This window comes from Dermacentor silvarum, chromosome 5, assembly GCF_013339745.2.
Source record: "Dermacentor silvarum isolate Dsil-2018 chromosome 5, BIME_Dsil_1.4, whole genome shotgun sequence".
In the NCBI taxonomy this organism is placed as follows: Eukaryota; Metazoa; Arthropoda; class Arachnida; order Ixodida; family Ixodidae; genus Dermacentor; species Dermacentor silvarum.
Window position 1 is genome coordinate 16,835,970 of NC_051158.1, and position 13,695 is coordinate 16,849,664.

The window sequence follows — 13,695 nt, forward strand, 5'->3', positions numbered from 1 at the left end:
TAAAATTGGCTTGCATCCTTCCTATATACCCAAATGGTCAATCATTTTCTTTACAGTTCCTCCAAAGAGGCAAAATATGTACGAGTAATGTCCCCTATTCATAAATATGAACCAGTGAAACAAAGGTGCACATGATTACAGAATGGCCAAGGTGAAGTTCATTAAGTCAAATTTTGATGCATAATTGCAATCATGCCAATAGATATCAACTATGTAGCAGAAGACAGTGCCCATAGATCAGAAGACATCCAGAATCAACATATGTGAAATCCTTATGGGAAGAGATCACAAGATTAGTACATCTGCTTGATGAAGGTTTCCTCAGCAGTACACTATTGTATGCGCTGAAAGACACATTCTAAAATGGAGCTTTCTTTGCCTTTTGCGCAAAAATCAAAAAGCTTTGTGTAAAGATTGTCACACAAGCGTGTGATTTGTCTTAAATGTTTCACAAACCATCTTGTTGACCCTGGTGGGTTCAGAACTATGCAGACTTACACAATCCTTTCTGCGAGTGTGAAAAATGCTGTGAGCCCATCTTTTGCATACAGCTCTGGCTGACGCGGACAATTTCTTTCGGAATCGATGCACACTGGGTGTCGCAAGGTTAAGATAATATATATTGAAGCAATGAGAAAGTGGCAAGAATGATTAAAAACAAATGCTAGAGATCTACTCCATGCACTGCAATATAGGCACAGGATTCTTGCACAACATTAGACTCAAAATTCAAGGACAATTCTAGGAATTCAAGGATGACAAAGGTCGAAATTCATGGAAAGGAAAACAAACACATACACTGGAATATAGTGATATCTCGGTCATTGCTTCAATTCCTTGCAGCTAGGCAACTGCTGGAAACGTGCTTCAAGCTCTTCAGGTGGCTTTTCAAAGTTGACTTTCCCAATGTAATGACGTCAATCACCTTCTAGCATGATAGTTAATGGTACGAAGATACTTGTTACGTTTAAAGCCACATGGATGAAACTTACTTTTCAGTACGTATTTCTAGAGCCAAGGGATCTAAAATGGAGCCATAATAGCTGTGGTATGAACAATCTAGCCAAAAAAAAAACAAAGAAAAGAAAGTAGTACAGCTTGGTCGCTTGACCTGGCTTTATCTAGCTCCACAATGGCAATGGTAATTTAAACATTTAAACTAGCCTGTCATTAGTGGCTGTGAACACTCCACATTGTATACCTTAGCGACATTCTAAAAAGAAAATATCAAGCATAGTTTCCTGATAGACAGTGGGGCTCCTGATTTGTTCTCTCAGACTCCTCAAGACTTCCCAAGGCGGTGCTCTCAGGCAGCGAGCGTTGCACACATCTACGGCAGCCCTGGATCGTCCAGGACAACAAATCAAAGAGACATAGTGTCCATGACATAATCCCAATGCGGAGTTTGTTATTTTCAATGAATTCAATTGGAGCACACATATTTTCAAGGAGTTTTAAGGGCCCTTGAATCTCTTTTTCAAAATTCATAGATATTCAAGAAGTTGTACGACCCCTATACAGGCCTGGCTTACGCAGTAAAGACTGTATAAATGTTACCTCACCGCCTTTGGCAAAAACAGTTTATTTTTGGCAGTTTACTTTTGGCAGAACATCAACGGCACAGAAGGGTGCTTTTTGCTTGAATAATTCAAAAACACTTTGGTACAGTGACAAGTGAAAGGCTCCAGAAAGTTCACCCTTTTACTCTAAATATGCAATCATTGCTGAAGGTCAGACACAGGAAAGTTCGAACTTCCAAGGTGGCAAGGTACAAAACAGCACAAAACAAAAGCAGCACTTGTCTTGGCACCATCCATCCATGTTGACATCATTCAGAGGCCTTGTCACTCTTCAAAACCAGGTGACATCCATCCAAGCTTCAAAGTGATGGACAGAGCCTCCCTCAACACAACAAAGACTACCACAGAACTAAGACATGGTCTGATTTGTTTTGTACCAGATGAATGCACAGGCGATGAACAATAAGCCCAAGACAAGCACTGGCAACAAGATGCACAACAACAGGGTAACACTGGCTGACCATGTTTTTTTACTGTGATGTCATCTTTTTAATTATTACTTATCCAATGTTTCAACATTGGGAAAGGAGGACTTATTCTAGGGTGTCATTTAAGAGCCTCACAAACGTGCGTCAAAACATAGCAAGAACAGTTACAAATTAAACAAGCATCACTGTGCAGACACCATAATGAAGTCATATAATATCGGACGCTGCATCAACCAAGCACTGTTCAACATACAAGCTTCCTGCATGGTTTACAAAGTATTTTTCTGGCCAAGTGCAATGACAAAGAGTGAAGCGACAAGGCAATGCCAGCTTTGCATACCAGCTTGACGAGCTCGTAATGGTCTTACGACAACGAATGGTCGTATGGGAGGGCACAAAGTTGGAAATGATAAATTTTGGTTGCGATTGTCCAGTGGAACAACTTTTGAAGCCCCCTCCCATGCAGCCCATCAAGACGCCATAAGTGCGCAGCAACTGCAGCCCCAAATGCAGTCATAGCATATAAAGTTTGTCTGGAAAAATGCGAGCCACAGAATAACAAGCACTATATAATCGAGTAGGACCATATAAAGGCAATGAAGTCAAGGAAAGCACAGGTGTAATTAGCTGTGGTTGAAATTGAAATGTAGAAAATCATGAGAAAAATAGAAAATGAAAGAGGACAAAAAGATAATTTGTCACCTTATCTTTTTATCCACTTTCATTTTACCTTTTCCTCATTATTTTCCTCATTTCAATTTCAACCACAGCTAATTACACCTGTGCTTTCCTTGGCTTCATTGCCTGTTGGCTTTATATCGAGCACCTTCGTTTCCCTTTCTACTAATCAAGTAGAGCATAAAAACACACCTTTTCTTCTGTTAGAAACATAGTAAAAAGTAGCGCTCAAGACGCTGGTAAATTGACAGCTATTTGTGACATGTTTCTACCAAACTTTTATTTGTGCTGCAATCATTCCCAAATTTTTCACTTATCATCTGAATAGGTTCCAGGGTTCAACATCAATACAAATCCTGATGCAAATTTGATACTGACTTGCGCATTGGTGTCCCTTCACCAATATGGAAGTCTGCTGGCTGTCCCTCAATGTGCCCTCTGCCTTGCATTGTTTCAAATGTTTGTTAGAATGATGCTTTCTGAATGGGGCTAAGCCATTACTTGTTTAAGGCTGACTCTATGCTGTAATCAGTTTATTGTTAATGCAAACGAAGGGGGGGAGAGGCACTTAAGAAAACAAGGTCACGCACTAAACTGCTATGTGTATGACCGACTAGTTGATAATCCATAATAACAACGCAACAGTGGAGGGAGGACGGAAGGAAACAACTGACACGAGCACTCTGTTCGTTCATTCTTTCTTTCCGTCCTCCGTCCACTGTTATGCTGTTTTTATAATGGATAACTAAACTGCAGCTGCGCAAGGCTTTACAGACAAACTTGCATTTTCCACAGCGTGATTCTTGCACAATGTAGAGGGCCAATTCTTCCATGGCACAGCACATGAGCGTCATTAAAGAATGAAAGACACATAACAGCTCCAGCTTTTTCAATGGTTGTTTCATGAACTGCAATGTGAGAAGCCAGCGTTTCATGCACTGCGGCTCCATAAAACATCACTTAATAAAACTTCACAGGCAGCTGAGGTAGGCGAGTGCATGTTAAGAAGTAACGATAGGAAAATGTTCTAGAAAGTTTACACAGTAGATCACAACTGTCATTACTGAAGAAACTATATCCAACAAGGAAAACAGTGAGAACAACATTTCAGAGAACATGGAGTAAGGAAAAGCACAGTGCTTAAAAGTAACAACCGAAAATTTCAAATAATTTGGCAGCAGCGAATTAGACCATAATGTCAGGTGACTGCAGCGTGATGTTTTTCCACAAAGCCACTTCAAGACATCATTCACATGTGAGGTCCTCTGCTGTGGAGCCCAACATTAGACAGTCTGTTCACCATCTGCAAAAAATTGGGTACTTTGTAAGATTTTACGTAGTGAAGTGGATGTCCACAGCAGTCTCTGAACAGTGCCAAAGCAACAGCAGTCTTCAATATTCCAACAAGTCGATAGAATTGTGCAAAACTGTACTGACATTTCGAAGGCCCTCAAGCAGTGGGCAAGGGTACCCTGTCACCAGCACATTGTAAACAATGTGTTCAAACGAAAAAAACAATAAGATGAAACTATTCACCTTGTAAAAATAATTATCTTGCATCAACAGCAAGTGTTGGTCCCATGCCATATTAAAAATGCTGCAGGCAGCAGTATCAATGCTGCCAGAGCTCGCTTGCAAAATTAACACTGGTCTATGAAAAATGCTTACCTGTGACAATAATAAAACTAAAGATGTTACATTATTTGAGTATATTTAAAAACTTTACAGCAGTGAAAATGCACTTTCTAGATAAATTCTGAAGGCTGGGCACTTTCAGGAATGCAGAATTGTTGCAACAGCACTGCCAAATGCACTTTGTGTTGAGATTATTGAAACCTTTTGGCGACCGAGATTGCTGTGTAGCAACAACACAACTCCAAGTTTAATGGAATCTAAGAACATGAAAGGCCATTGACTCAATAGCCATTGGAAAGTGCCTTTGTGCGCCATGGGTATGTATCACTCAAATCTACTCTATAATGCTGTCATGAACGCATGAGCCAAATAGTGTTTCTGTAATCACAGCACAGATCCTACACTTTTGTTTAACCCTTTCAGTGTCAGGTTTTTTTTTTTTTTTTTTTTTTAATGACGCACCTCCAGCGTCTCCGATATTTTAAAATGAACACGCTTTATTTTTGGTTGCACAGAAATTAAAAAATGACATGGATAATAGCAAATGCTCTCTCAGTGTGGTCCTCAATTTCCTATCTTACAAAAGAGATGTCAAAAGAAACATGGCAGTACAGAAATGTGGAAATGGACAGGTATGTCAGCGATGCTGAACGGGTTAACAAACAGTCTGCTCTTTCCTATGATTTCCTGAAATACCCGTCACTCTGATGGTGAAGCATTATTTAAATTTTTTTTATTTAACATTTGTCATCACAGCAAAATGCCCTCTCACCACAACTGCTGTCCACTCCCTCATAAAGGCTGTGCAACGCACACGGACGGGAAAGGTGCTGACTGTCAACTGGCAAATAAGTTCATTAGTGTTGGCAACTACTGGGACTCTAGGGGCAGTCGCTCATAAAACGCAATGTGGTATTATTCAACCATGGGTGCCACCTCTACAGCTGTCTTGAGGCAGCCTGCTGGTGCGGACAGTGCAAACCAGAGACTATGGCACTAGGCCAAACTGCATCCAAGACTACAACCACAATGCAACAATGCCCTACCCTTTAAAGGGGCCCTAAAACACCCTTTATCGAAGTCGAGAAATGCATTTCAAGTTAAACTTGATTATCTCAGAAATACGTTGCAGCAAAAAGTACTTCAATGCGTTCAGCAGAAGCGGAGCTATGGGCAATCAAAAATCGCCTTTGATCCCCTTCACGATGCTCCCGCTCCTCCTTCAATGTCTTGCACTGTGAAGGCTACGGTGGAGCAGGGCGTGCCCACAACACACCACCTACTGAATGTCACCATGGCGTGCAGTTCAAATTTGATTTTGAATGTTCACGGAGACGCCACTATTTTTGATTTTGGTGCCTAGGGTGCGTCGCGTTGTCCTCAGTGAGCCACAGTGCACTCAGCAAGTGGGCTTGTACCCAGCACCCCGCGGTGGCCACGGTATCTACGCTACGAAGCAGACTGCAGCAACGTGCATCTGTAATGCATAAGCGCAGTGTTTGCTTTGTGCATGACGGGTCAGGAGGGCACGCTTGCGCTCATGTGCTCCAGTCTGGCTGTGCTACATGGTGAAGACCGCAGCTTTGCCCTGCACCAGCTTGACCGACGGATAGTAGCATCCAACTTGCACATTTTGAAGCGCAAGTTGGATTGGAATTTTGGAGATTGAAGTTGGAGTTTTTCACCAAGCCTGAGGGGTGGTTCAGGACCCTTTTAATTATTAAATATTGGCAGATCTTCCATAGTGATCCATAACGACTAAAGCAGGTAGTGATCCATAATGACTAAAGCAGTTGGGAAGCAAGCACAGTCAAACTGTAGGCTTGCTACTCTACAAGCATTAAGAATACACGCATTGAACACTTTCGGAACACCAGTCTTGGTTTGGCTTCGTTATGCGATAGTTCCGAATGCCTGTGCAGCAGATGAACACTAAATGTAGAAGGCTCAGTGGGTGCCCAAATAAATGCAGATTATGAACCAACCAGCCTAGGCTGCACCACAAATGCTTTCAAAGGCTTTCACTGTGACACTGCTCATGCAATGGTGAGAAGTAAAAAATTAAAGGCATGCCACACAAGATAATGATACGAGAAACATAGCACTGCGACTTACCCCGAGTGGACACTTGCTAGCTGTCCAGGTCATAGAATGGCAAGTCCTCGTCAGACTGGAAGAAGCAAAATGCACCTTATGTTTGATTTTGCAGATTTGTGTACAATTTTTTTAGCATCAGCCTATCCTAGCAAGAAATGATGTAATGTTTTCTATGCATTGTTTCTATATTTGCTTCACAAGCATGTAATTAAGCTTTGCAAATTTAAAAGGACATCTAAAATTTTTCTTTTTGAAATCTCATGCTGATCATGCAGACTGTTGCTGCCATACCTACCTGCTGATCACTGCTTGTGCCCCTCCTGCCACAATGGCTTACAGTTTTGAAAAGTAATACACATGCCACATTACCTGCAATAAGTTCATCAGTGTTATGACTAGTACTCTGCTAACAAGTACTAGTTTCGTGAAATACTACTATGTAAAGCAAAGGCATGCCCTCAAGAGATGAAACAATGCACCTTCAAGCAAGAAGAGGGCTTTCAGTGCAGAGTATCATGCCAAGGCTATCTGCGAAACTAGTGCCCACTTAAATTTCCAGCACACTGGTTCAATCGTCAAAGCCAAACGGCTTATTCATGGTAAACAAACTTGTTTCCCATGAATGTCATTGTAGCTTCTTAGGTCAATCTCTCTTTAGCAGCAGTGGCAATTTCAACATATGCATGTAACCACTCTTTTCAAAACTATGAAAAGAGTATGTGTCAAAAGCAATTTTACCATGGCAAGCTGTGCCATTAAAAACGTTACCTGTATTTTTTTTACATGCACACTAAACAGTTGATGCTCGTATGTCAAATTGGTGATCAGGGTTTGGTTACAGCAAAGATTCTCTGAGGCAGAAAACAGAAGCAGACATGAAGTCTCAGCCATTCATTACACGTGCCCTTCCAAAGGATGTGAAGGTTGATTGTCCATGAGAGACATGCAGTAGGCTCTCATGTGTGCATGAGTGATGCACTGAACCTCGTGAACATAACTCTGCTCCAAGATGTGAAAAGTATTGCATGAAGCAACCTTGCCGTGTTGTCCAAAAGCGAATGCAGAAAAAGATCAGAAAAACAAAATGGTTCAGAACCACTCCAGTACTTGCATAGAAGCTACAATGACTATCCACTGCTGCTAGCATCAATCATGGCACAGTTGCTTATGACACTGCAAAGTAACTCATGATGCGTCACTGATCGCAAATCGTGTTCTCAGCTGGGACACAAAATTTGCCAGTGGTGATTCACAGTTAATGTTTGACCTTTACTGGCCCTGGCACTTATACTATGCTCCTAAAGCAACACCCTACACAAGAAAAGGTGTGAAGAACAACAAAGAAAAAGGCAACATTGAAGTATCTACAGGTGCCATCTCTCAAGACTGCCATGTGGATAGCGGACTTTCTGGAACCATGGACTTTCTGTAAAACTCACACTTTACATGACCTTGGTCAGACCCAAACTTGAGTATGCCTGCTCAATTTGGGATGTTGAAAAGGTAACACTACCAAACCTTTTAGAGCTTCTCCAGTATCGCAGCGCCCGGTTTATATTTCTAACTATAATCTCTATTCTAGTGTGTTTTCAATGAAACTAACTCTTGACCTACCAGACCTCGCTCTGTGCCAAAAGTGTTCTCGACTGTGCCTCTTCCATAAAATATTTTACTTCGATCACATACTTAGGGAAGAATTACTCCATCGGTCATCGTACGTATCGTCTCGCATTGATCAATCCCAGAAAGTTGGTGTACCCCTTTGTCGCACAAAAATTTACTCTGACTCACTTGATACCAAGAACCTCGGAAGACTGGAACCGCCTCCATCACTGCCATCTCTGACTCCCAAGAATTTCAAGACCGCTATTAACAATTACATTTGTTCTTGCCCCTCCTCTCTGTAAAGCCTTCGGGCGATTGAGAGTATGAAAATAAAATAAATTCCTGGTATCTTTTCATCACTGCAGAGCTAGCATTTTATGCATTTTTTGCACAAGCACTGGAGTGAAAATCACTTGCCTCCTCCCTGGTACAAGTGAACAACTTGCCAATTTTATAGGATTTCCCTTTCGGTCAGCGGCTTTGGCCAAAACATTGGCAGTGAGATTTACTGCAAACCCTCTTTTCTGATAATATGGGACGAAATGTTACCCAAGGTAAATAGGTTCAGAAGTGCTTGACATTTTGGCCCCAATGCAGGAGCCTTGATTGCAATAAAGGGTAAAAAAAAAAAAGATAAGCACCGGTTTATATGTTGGTGAGCACATGTTGCAAAGTATATGAAGTTGTGCGGATATGCCGCAACTCAAGATAAGAAATGCCAATTCAAATTTGTTTTCCTTACAAGGACATGTGCACTGTCCCAGCCTATCTGCTGACCCATGGTGTTGGCACATTCTGCAAGGGCACTGGTAATTACATCATTCCGATGCTCTTGAGTGTTCTTACACATTTGCCACATTCTCAGACGTAGTCACATATGCACAGAGGATAGCGTGCATAACACAACAGGGAACTTCTGTGGCATATAGTCCTTGACATTCATGAAGGCATCACCGAGTGCTCGTGAGGGCATGCGAGTCCTCACAAAAGCTCATCCTATACTCTCCAACATCATCCTTGTGCTATTAAAACTCAGAGTCCAGTAATTTTGATCTCCCAGGCACGGCTGCTGGATTAAAAAAAAAAAAAAAAAAAGGTGCGGCCTGCCGCATAGGGCGCGCTGCAATGGGAGCGAACGTGATGGCCGTAGTTGCAATGTCGGCCGCTTGGCTTGCACGCGCGACGGCGTTCCAAGTGCGTTCCTGACGCATTTGCTATGCCGATGCCAGACAACAGCCCCCGACATGTGGCGCCATGGCGGATCACACCGTTTTCAATGCACGCGGCAGGCCACATCTTTTTTTTATCCAGCGGCCGCGTCCCAGGCCTCTCGCCTAGGAGGAGAAACTTGTGTGCAACGACAGCAATGCACATCTCATCACCTGTTTGACTTCAGCACCAAGGAGCAACCTTGACCTGATCTAGAACATGATCTAGATCAGATCCTAATCTAGAAAGATGGCAGAAATGCCTAACTGCATGCATGTGATGCTTCCAGGGGAGAAATAAAGGAACATTTACCGAAAAGAAGCCATTCCATTCTGACTAAAATACGCGCAATTCTATTTCGTTTCCATTCCCACAAAATTAGTCAGCCATCATTCCATTCCCATTCTATTTTGGGCTTTAAGAAAGACAGTAATTCATTTCAATTCCAGGATGACAATGGCACAACCCTTGTCTTGAAGCTGCAGGTGCACCCGCTGCGGTGGCTTAGTCAGCTAAGGCGTTGCGCTGCTGAGCACGAGATCGCGGGATCCCCGGCCGCGGTGGCCGCATTTCGATGGAGGCGAAATGCAAAAACGCCCGTGTGCTTGCGTTGTAGTGCACGTTAAAGAACCCCAGGTGGTCAAAATTAATCCGGAGCCCTCCATTACGGCGAGCCTCATAATCAGAACTGGTTTTGGCACGTAAAACCCCACAATCAGTCAATCCAGCTGCAGGTGCATTTCATGTTCCCTCAGGGCACAAGTCCCAATATGCATTGCGTGTCGTCACAAAGTGCAATCACCGTGCACGCAACTGCGACAATGTCACTTTAGGCTATACTGCACGAATTCCATTTGGAAGGCTTACGCCCACACACAATAAGCTTATGCAATTCCCTCACACACACCAACTGGTAAGGTGTTTGCAGTAGTAGCCACCTATTTGTCTACAGACGCAAACTCTGCTATGCCTATGCATGTCATCTTACACCTCATCTGGGATGTATTCTATGGGTATGAACACATAAAGAGCCAGCTTCCCTCAACAACTTGCTGCTCACCACATCCACCAGCCGAGCATAACCAATGCTACTTTGTCAAATCAATTAGACCGCCGACTAAAGTTGCAACTCGGTACCAAATCAAGCTCTTTTCGAAGTGACCATATAGCACTTATAAAATCGAGGAATTGCCTAGACAATGATGCGTACCCTCCACATCATTGATTGGCAGCAACTTTGCAGATTGGCAGCAACATTGTGAGTGCCGTTCAGATTTACACATACACGTAAAACAGTTGTATCATCAGGTGTCTAGTTGAGAGTAAAAGTTGCCAACAAGAAATTAAAGCAATGAGTAAAAATACACATCTTGTCTAAAAATGATCTAATATAAAATAAGTATTAAACGAGAGAAGGTAGTTGTTGCCCTGACAGCAGATATGTCCCGTTGTCAAAATATTGGTTCAGGCCTACCTTCCTCCAGTAGAAAAAATAAATTTCATGTAAAAATACAAATATAGACATATTTGATGCAGAGGATTGCTGCAATTTGTGAAAAATGCAATGCAACACCTTTATGGATATGAAAAAGCAATTTCTTATTTAGGAGAACTGCAAATGCATGCCCTATAATTATATGCAGAAAACGAACAGGCGAGTGCTACAGCCAAGAACTGAAACTACGAGCTACATTCTAAGCAAGTGTCATGCATTCCAAATCTTCACAGAACGGACGTCTGTGCGCAACTGAAAGATTTACGGCACAGGTACAAAGAATGGGTTAAAGAAAAGAAAAACCACTCTGTCAAGATTAGTAATTAGCTTCCCAACTAACTGCCCCACATAAAAGAATGCCTGCTGAACATGGCCACAGCAAACTTACTGGTCCACCTTGTATACATCTCCCCAATGGTCATAAATTATCATCATACAATAAAAGCTCGCTAATTTGGCTCTTGCTTATTCGGAAAATCGGATAATTTCTAGTCGCCATTGGGCCCTATCAATGCATGCATTATTAAACGGCATCAATCAGTGCAAGCTTGTTAATTTGACCCTCACTAATTTGGAAAAAAGCATAATTTTGAGTCGCCATCAGGACCTATCAACGTTTGTATTACTCAATGGTATCAATCCCTTGTTCATGCCACGCACTGGTTAATTCAGTCAAGTCCCAGAGCACAGCAAGCACAGAGCACTGCAAATGTGAAATGCAAATGTTCCGCTAACCTGCAACCAAAACAAAGCAGTGGAGTATGTATGCACTGCCACAATTACCAATTCAAAATTAATAAGTTCATAGCAGAAACAATCATGGGGAACTATTTTGGAATGCTTTGTGCTTCTTGCGTTTCGCGGTGCACATGATGCTAACCACAGCAATGCATGCTGCATGGAAAACTTCACAGTTGGCATTTTCAACACGATACATTCTCCGTGGTCATTTAAACGTAATTTTTACAGCATTTGTAAAAGAAAATGGTATCATTTGAACTCAGTGCAAGCCATGCGGCATCACAATGACCTTGGAAGCTATGAAGGATGAAATGCACTTCTACTGCTACCCACGTGCTTGCATCAAAGTTGTCTTCTGCATCATGATGGATAAGCAGTTCTGGCCACACTCTCGGCCAGCTCATTGGAAGTGAAATAATTGGAAGATGCATGCGGTATTTTGAGAAGCACGCATTAAGGGCATGTCGCACTGAAACCGCTACCGCACTGCGAAGGACCTCTGCAAGCCCTTGCTGCTGCCAGTGCGTATCAATGATGCAAATTGCAGTTTCCACTAAGATCATATGAAATAATAGAAACTAAGGCCACATTTTCCCACCAGAGGCATGGTAGTTGTAGGTCTTTTTCGTCCATGCCTTAATTCGATAATCGGAGCCCGGAGGACCAGCCTCCGGTGATCGGATAACTCAAGAACTTCACATCCAATGAAATCCGAGTAAACAAGATTTTGCTGCAACTGACTGAATATCAGGACTTTGTTCATTTGCTGATTTCAATTTAAAACAAATGGTAAACTGAATTAAGTTATGTGATTTACCATCCAACTGCAAGTCTCGAATCTACGAGAGACACCACAGTGCAGAGTGACTGCCGATTAAATTGGACCACCTGGGGTTCTTAAACTCCTTCCGGGCCATAGATTGGCTGGTTTCAACCACATGTTTTTGGTAAAATGACCAATGACGAGATCAGCTCGTCAACTGGTTTCGTCTCAGTGCTTTTTTGTGCCGATTAACATGGACCACTTGGGGTTCCCAAACCCTTCCGGGCCATAGATCGGCTGGTTTTATCCAGATGTTTTTGGTAAAATGACCAAAGATCAGATCAGCTTGCAACTGGTTTCATCTCAGTGCTTTGTCGTGCTTCTAGTAGATGGCAGCACATAATTCGTGGGGCAGTGCAATTCGTGCAGCAAGCTTATTCTGGCAAAAGAAGTAAAACATGTTGGCAACTGGGGCCTTTAAAAATAATTTGGACATTTTTTGTGAAAATGCGGGATAATAGCCTGGCATGGAAGGGGTTAATATGCACTAGAAGCATGGTACACAAGCGTTTTTGCCTTCTGCATCCCATTGGAATGTGGCCACCATGGCAAGAAATTGAACTTGCAACTTCTTAAGCAAAAGCAGGAGACCACAGCAGAACAAATGGAAGTGCACGAAAACAGCGAAGCAAGCAGAGTGAATATTTTTCAGGTAGCGCATGCAAACGGCCCTGCTAGCAAACAAGGTGATGCCCTCACATCGTTTACCTCGGAAGCTTCCTGTGGAGGAAGGGGTTCCAAGCTCTGCAAAGGGCCTCTCGGTGGAGTATCTGTAGGACTATCTCCCGTAGTCTCCAGCAGACGGGGAGTCTCCATCGGCTCCAGGTCAGGTAGGGCATCTGTGGTGGAACCCTCTGAAGTACATTCAGGTTCTAGCTCCGTGGAGGAGACCAGTGACATAGTTGAGAGAGCCTCGCACACGGAATCTTTTTTCAAAAGTCACCGGCAAAAAGAAAAGGAAAAAAAAAGTGAAAAGAAATCTACATGTGAATGGATATTTCAGTACTTTTTGACTAGCAGTAACAATCTTGTCATTAAGAGCAGGAAAGAAACGAGAGCCACAATTTAGATGAGAGTGATTCTTTAGATAGTAGTAAACATAAACCCCTTACATGGTCGATGAAGTGCATATTTGTCGTTGTCTTCGTCCAAATCACTTGGCTCGCAGGGTTGTACTTGGGAAAATGAAGCAACCCACGATGTCAGGTCATGTGGGTGAGTGTAGTCACTCGGATCGAAGGGGCGTTTCTTAAGAGGCACCTCAGCTGCCTTCAGCTGTGCCTGTGCCGTGTCCAGGGAAGGCCCGCTGTACCTGGCATCTGCGAGCCAGACAGGAACACTTGTTTGTGCCAATGTGTCGGGCCATAACAACTAGAAGTAACTGAACTGCAACAGAGCAGGAAG

General features: G+C 42.7%; 1 protein-coding gene across 1 annotated transcript in view; it reads right to left on the reverse strand.

Moving 5' to 3' along the window:
- Positions 1 to 3,203: 3,203 nt before the first annotated feature.
- Positions 3,204 to 13,695, reverse strand: part of LOC119452793 (arginine-glutamic acid dipeptide repeats protein) — a 48,565-nt gene continuing 38,073 nt past the window's right edge. The window contains exons 10-12 of the mRNA XM_049667439.1: positions 13,404 to 13,610; positions 13,000 to 13,217; positions 3,204 to 6,491 (exon numbers count right to left, since the gene is read on the reverse strand). Of these exons, the coding sequence (XP_049523396.1) occupies positions 6,453 to 6,491; positions 13,000 to 13,217; positions 13,404 to 13,610 (464 nt within the window). The 3' untranslated portion in view covers positions 3,204 to 6,452. The remainder of the gene's footprint in view (positions 6,492 to 12,999; positions 13,218 to 13,403; positions 13,611 to 13,695) is intronic.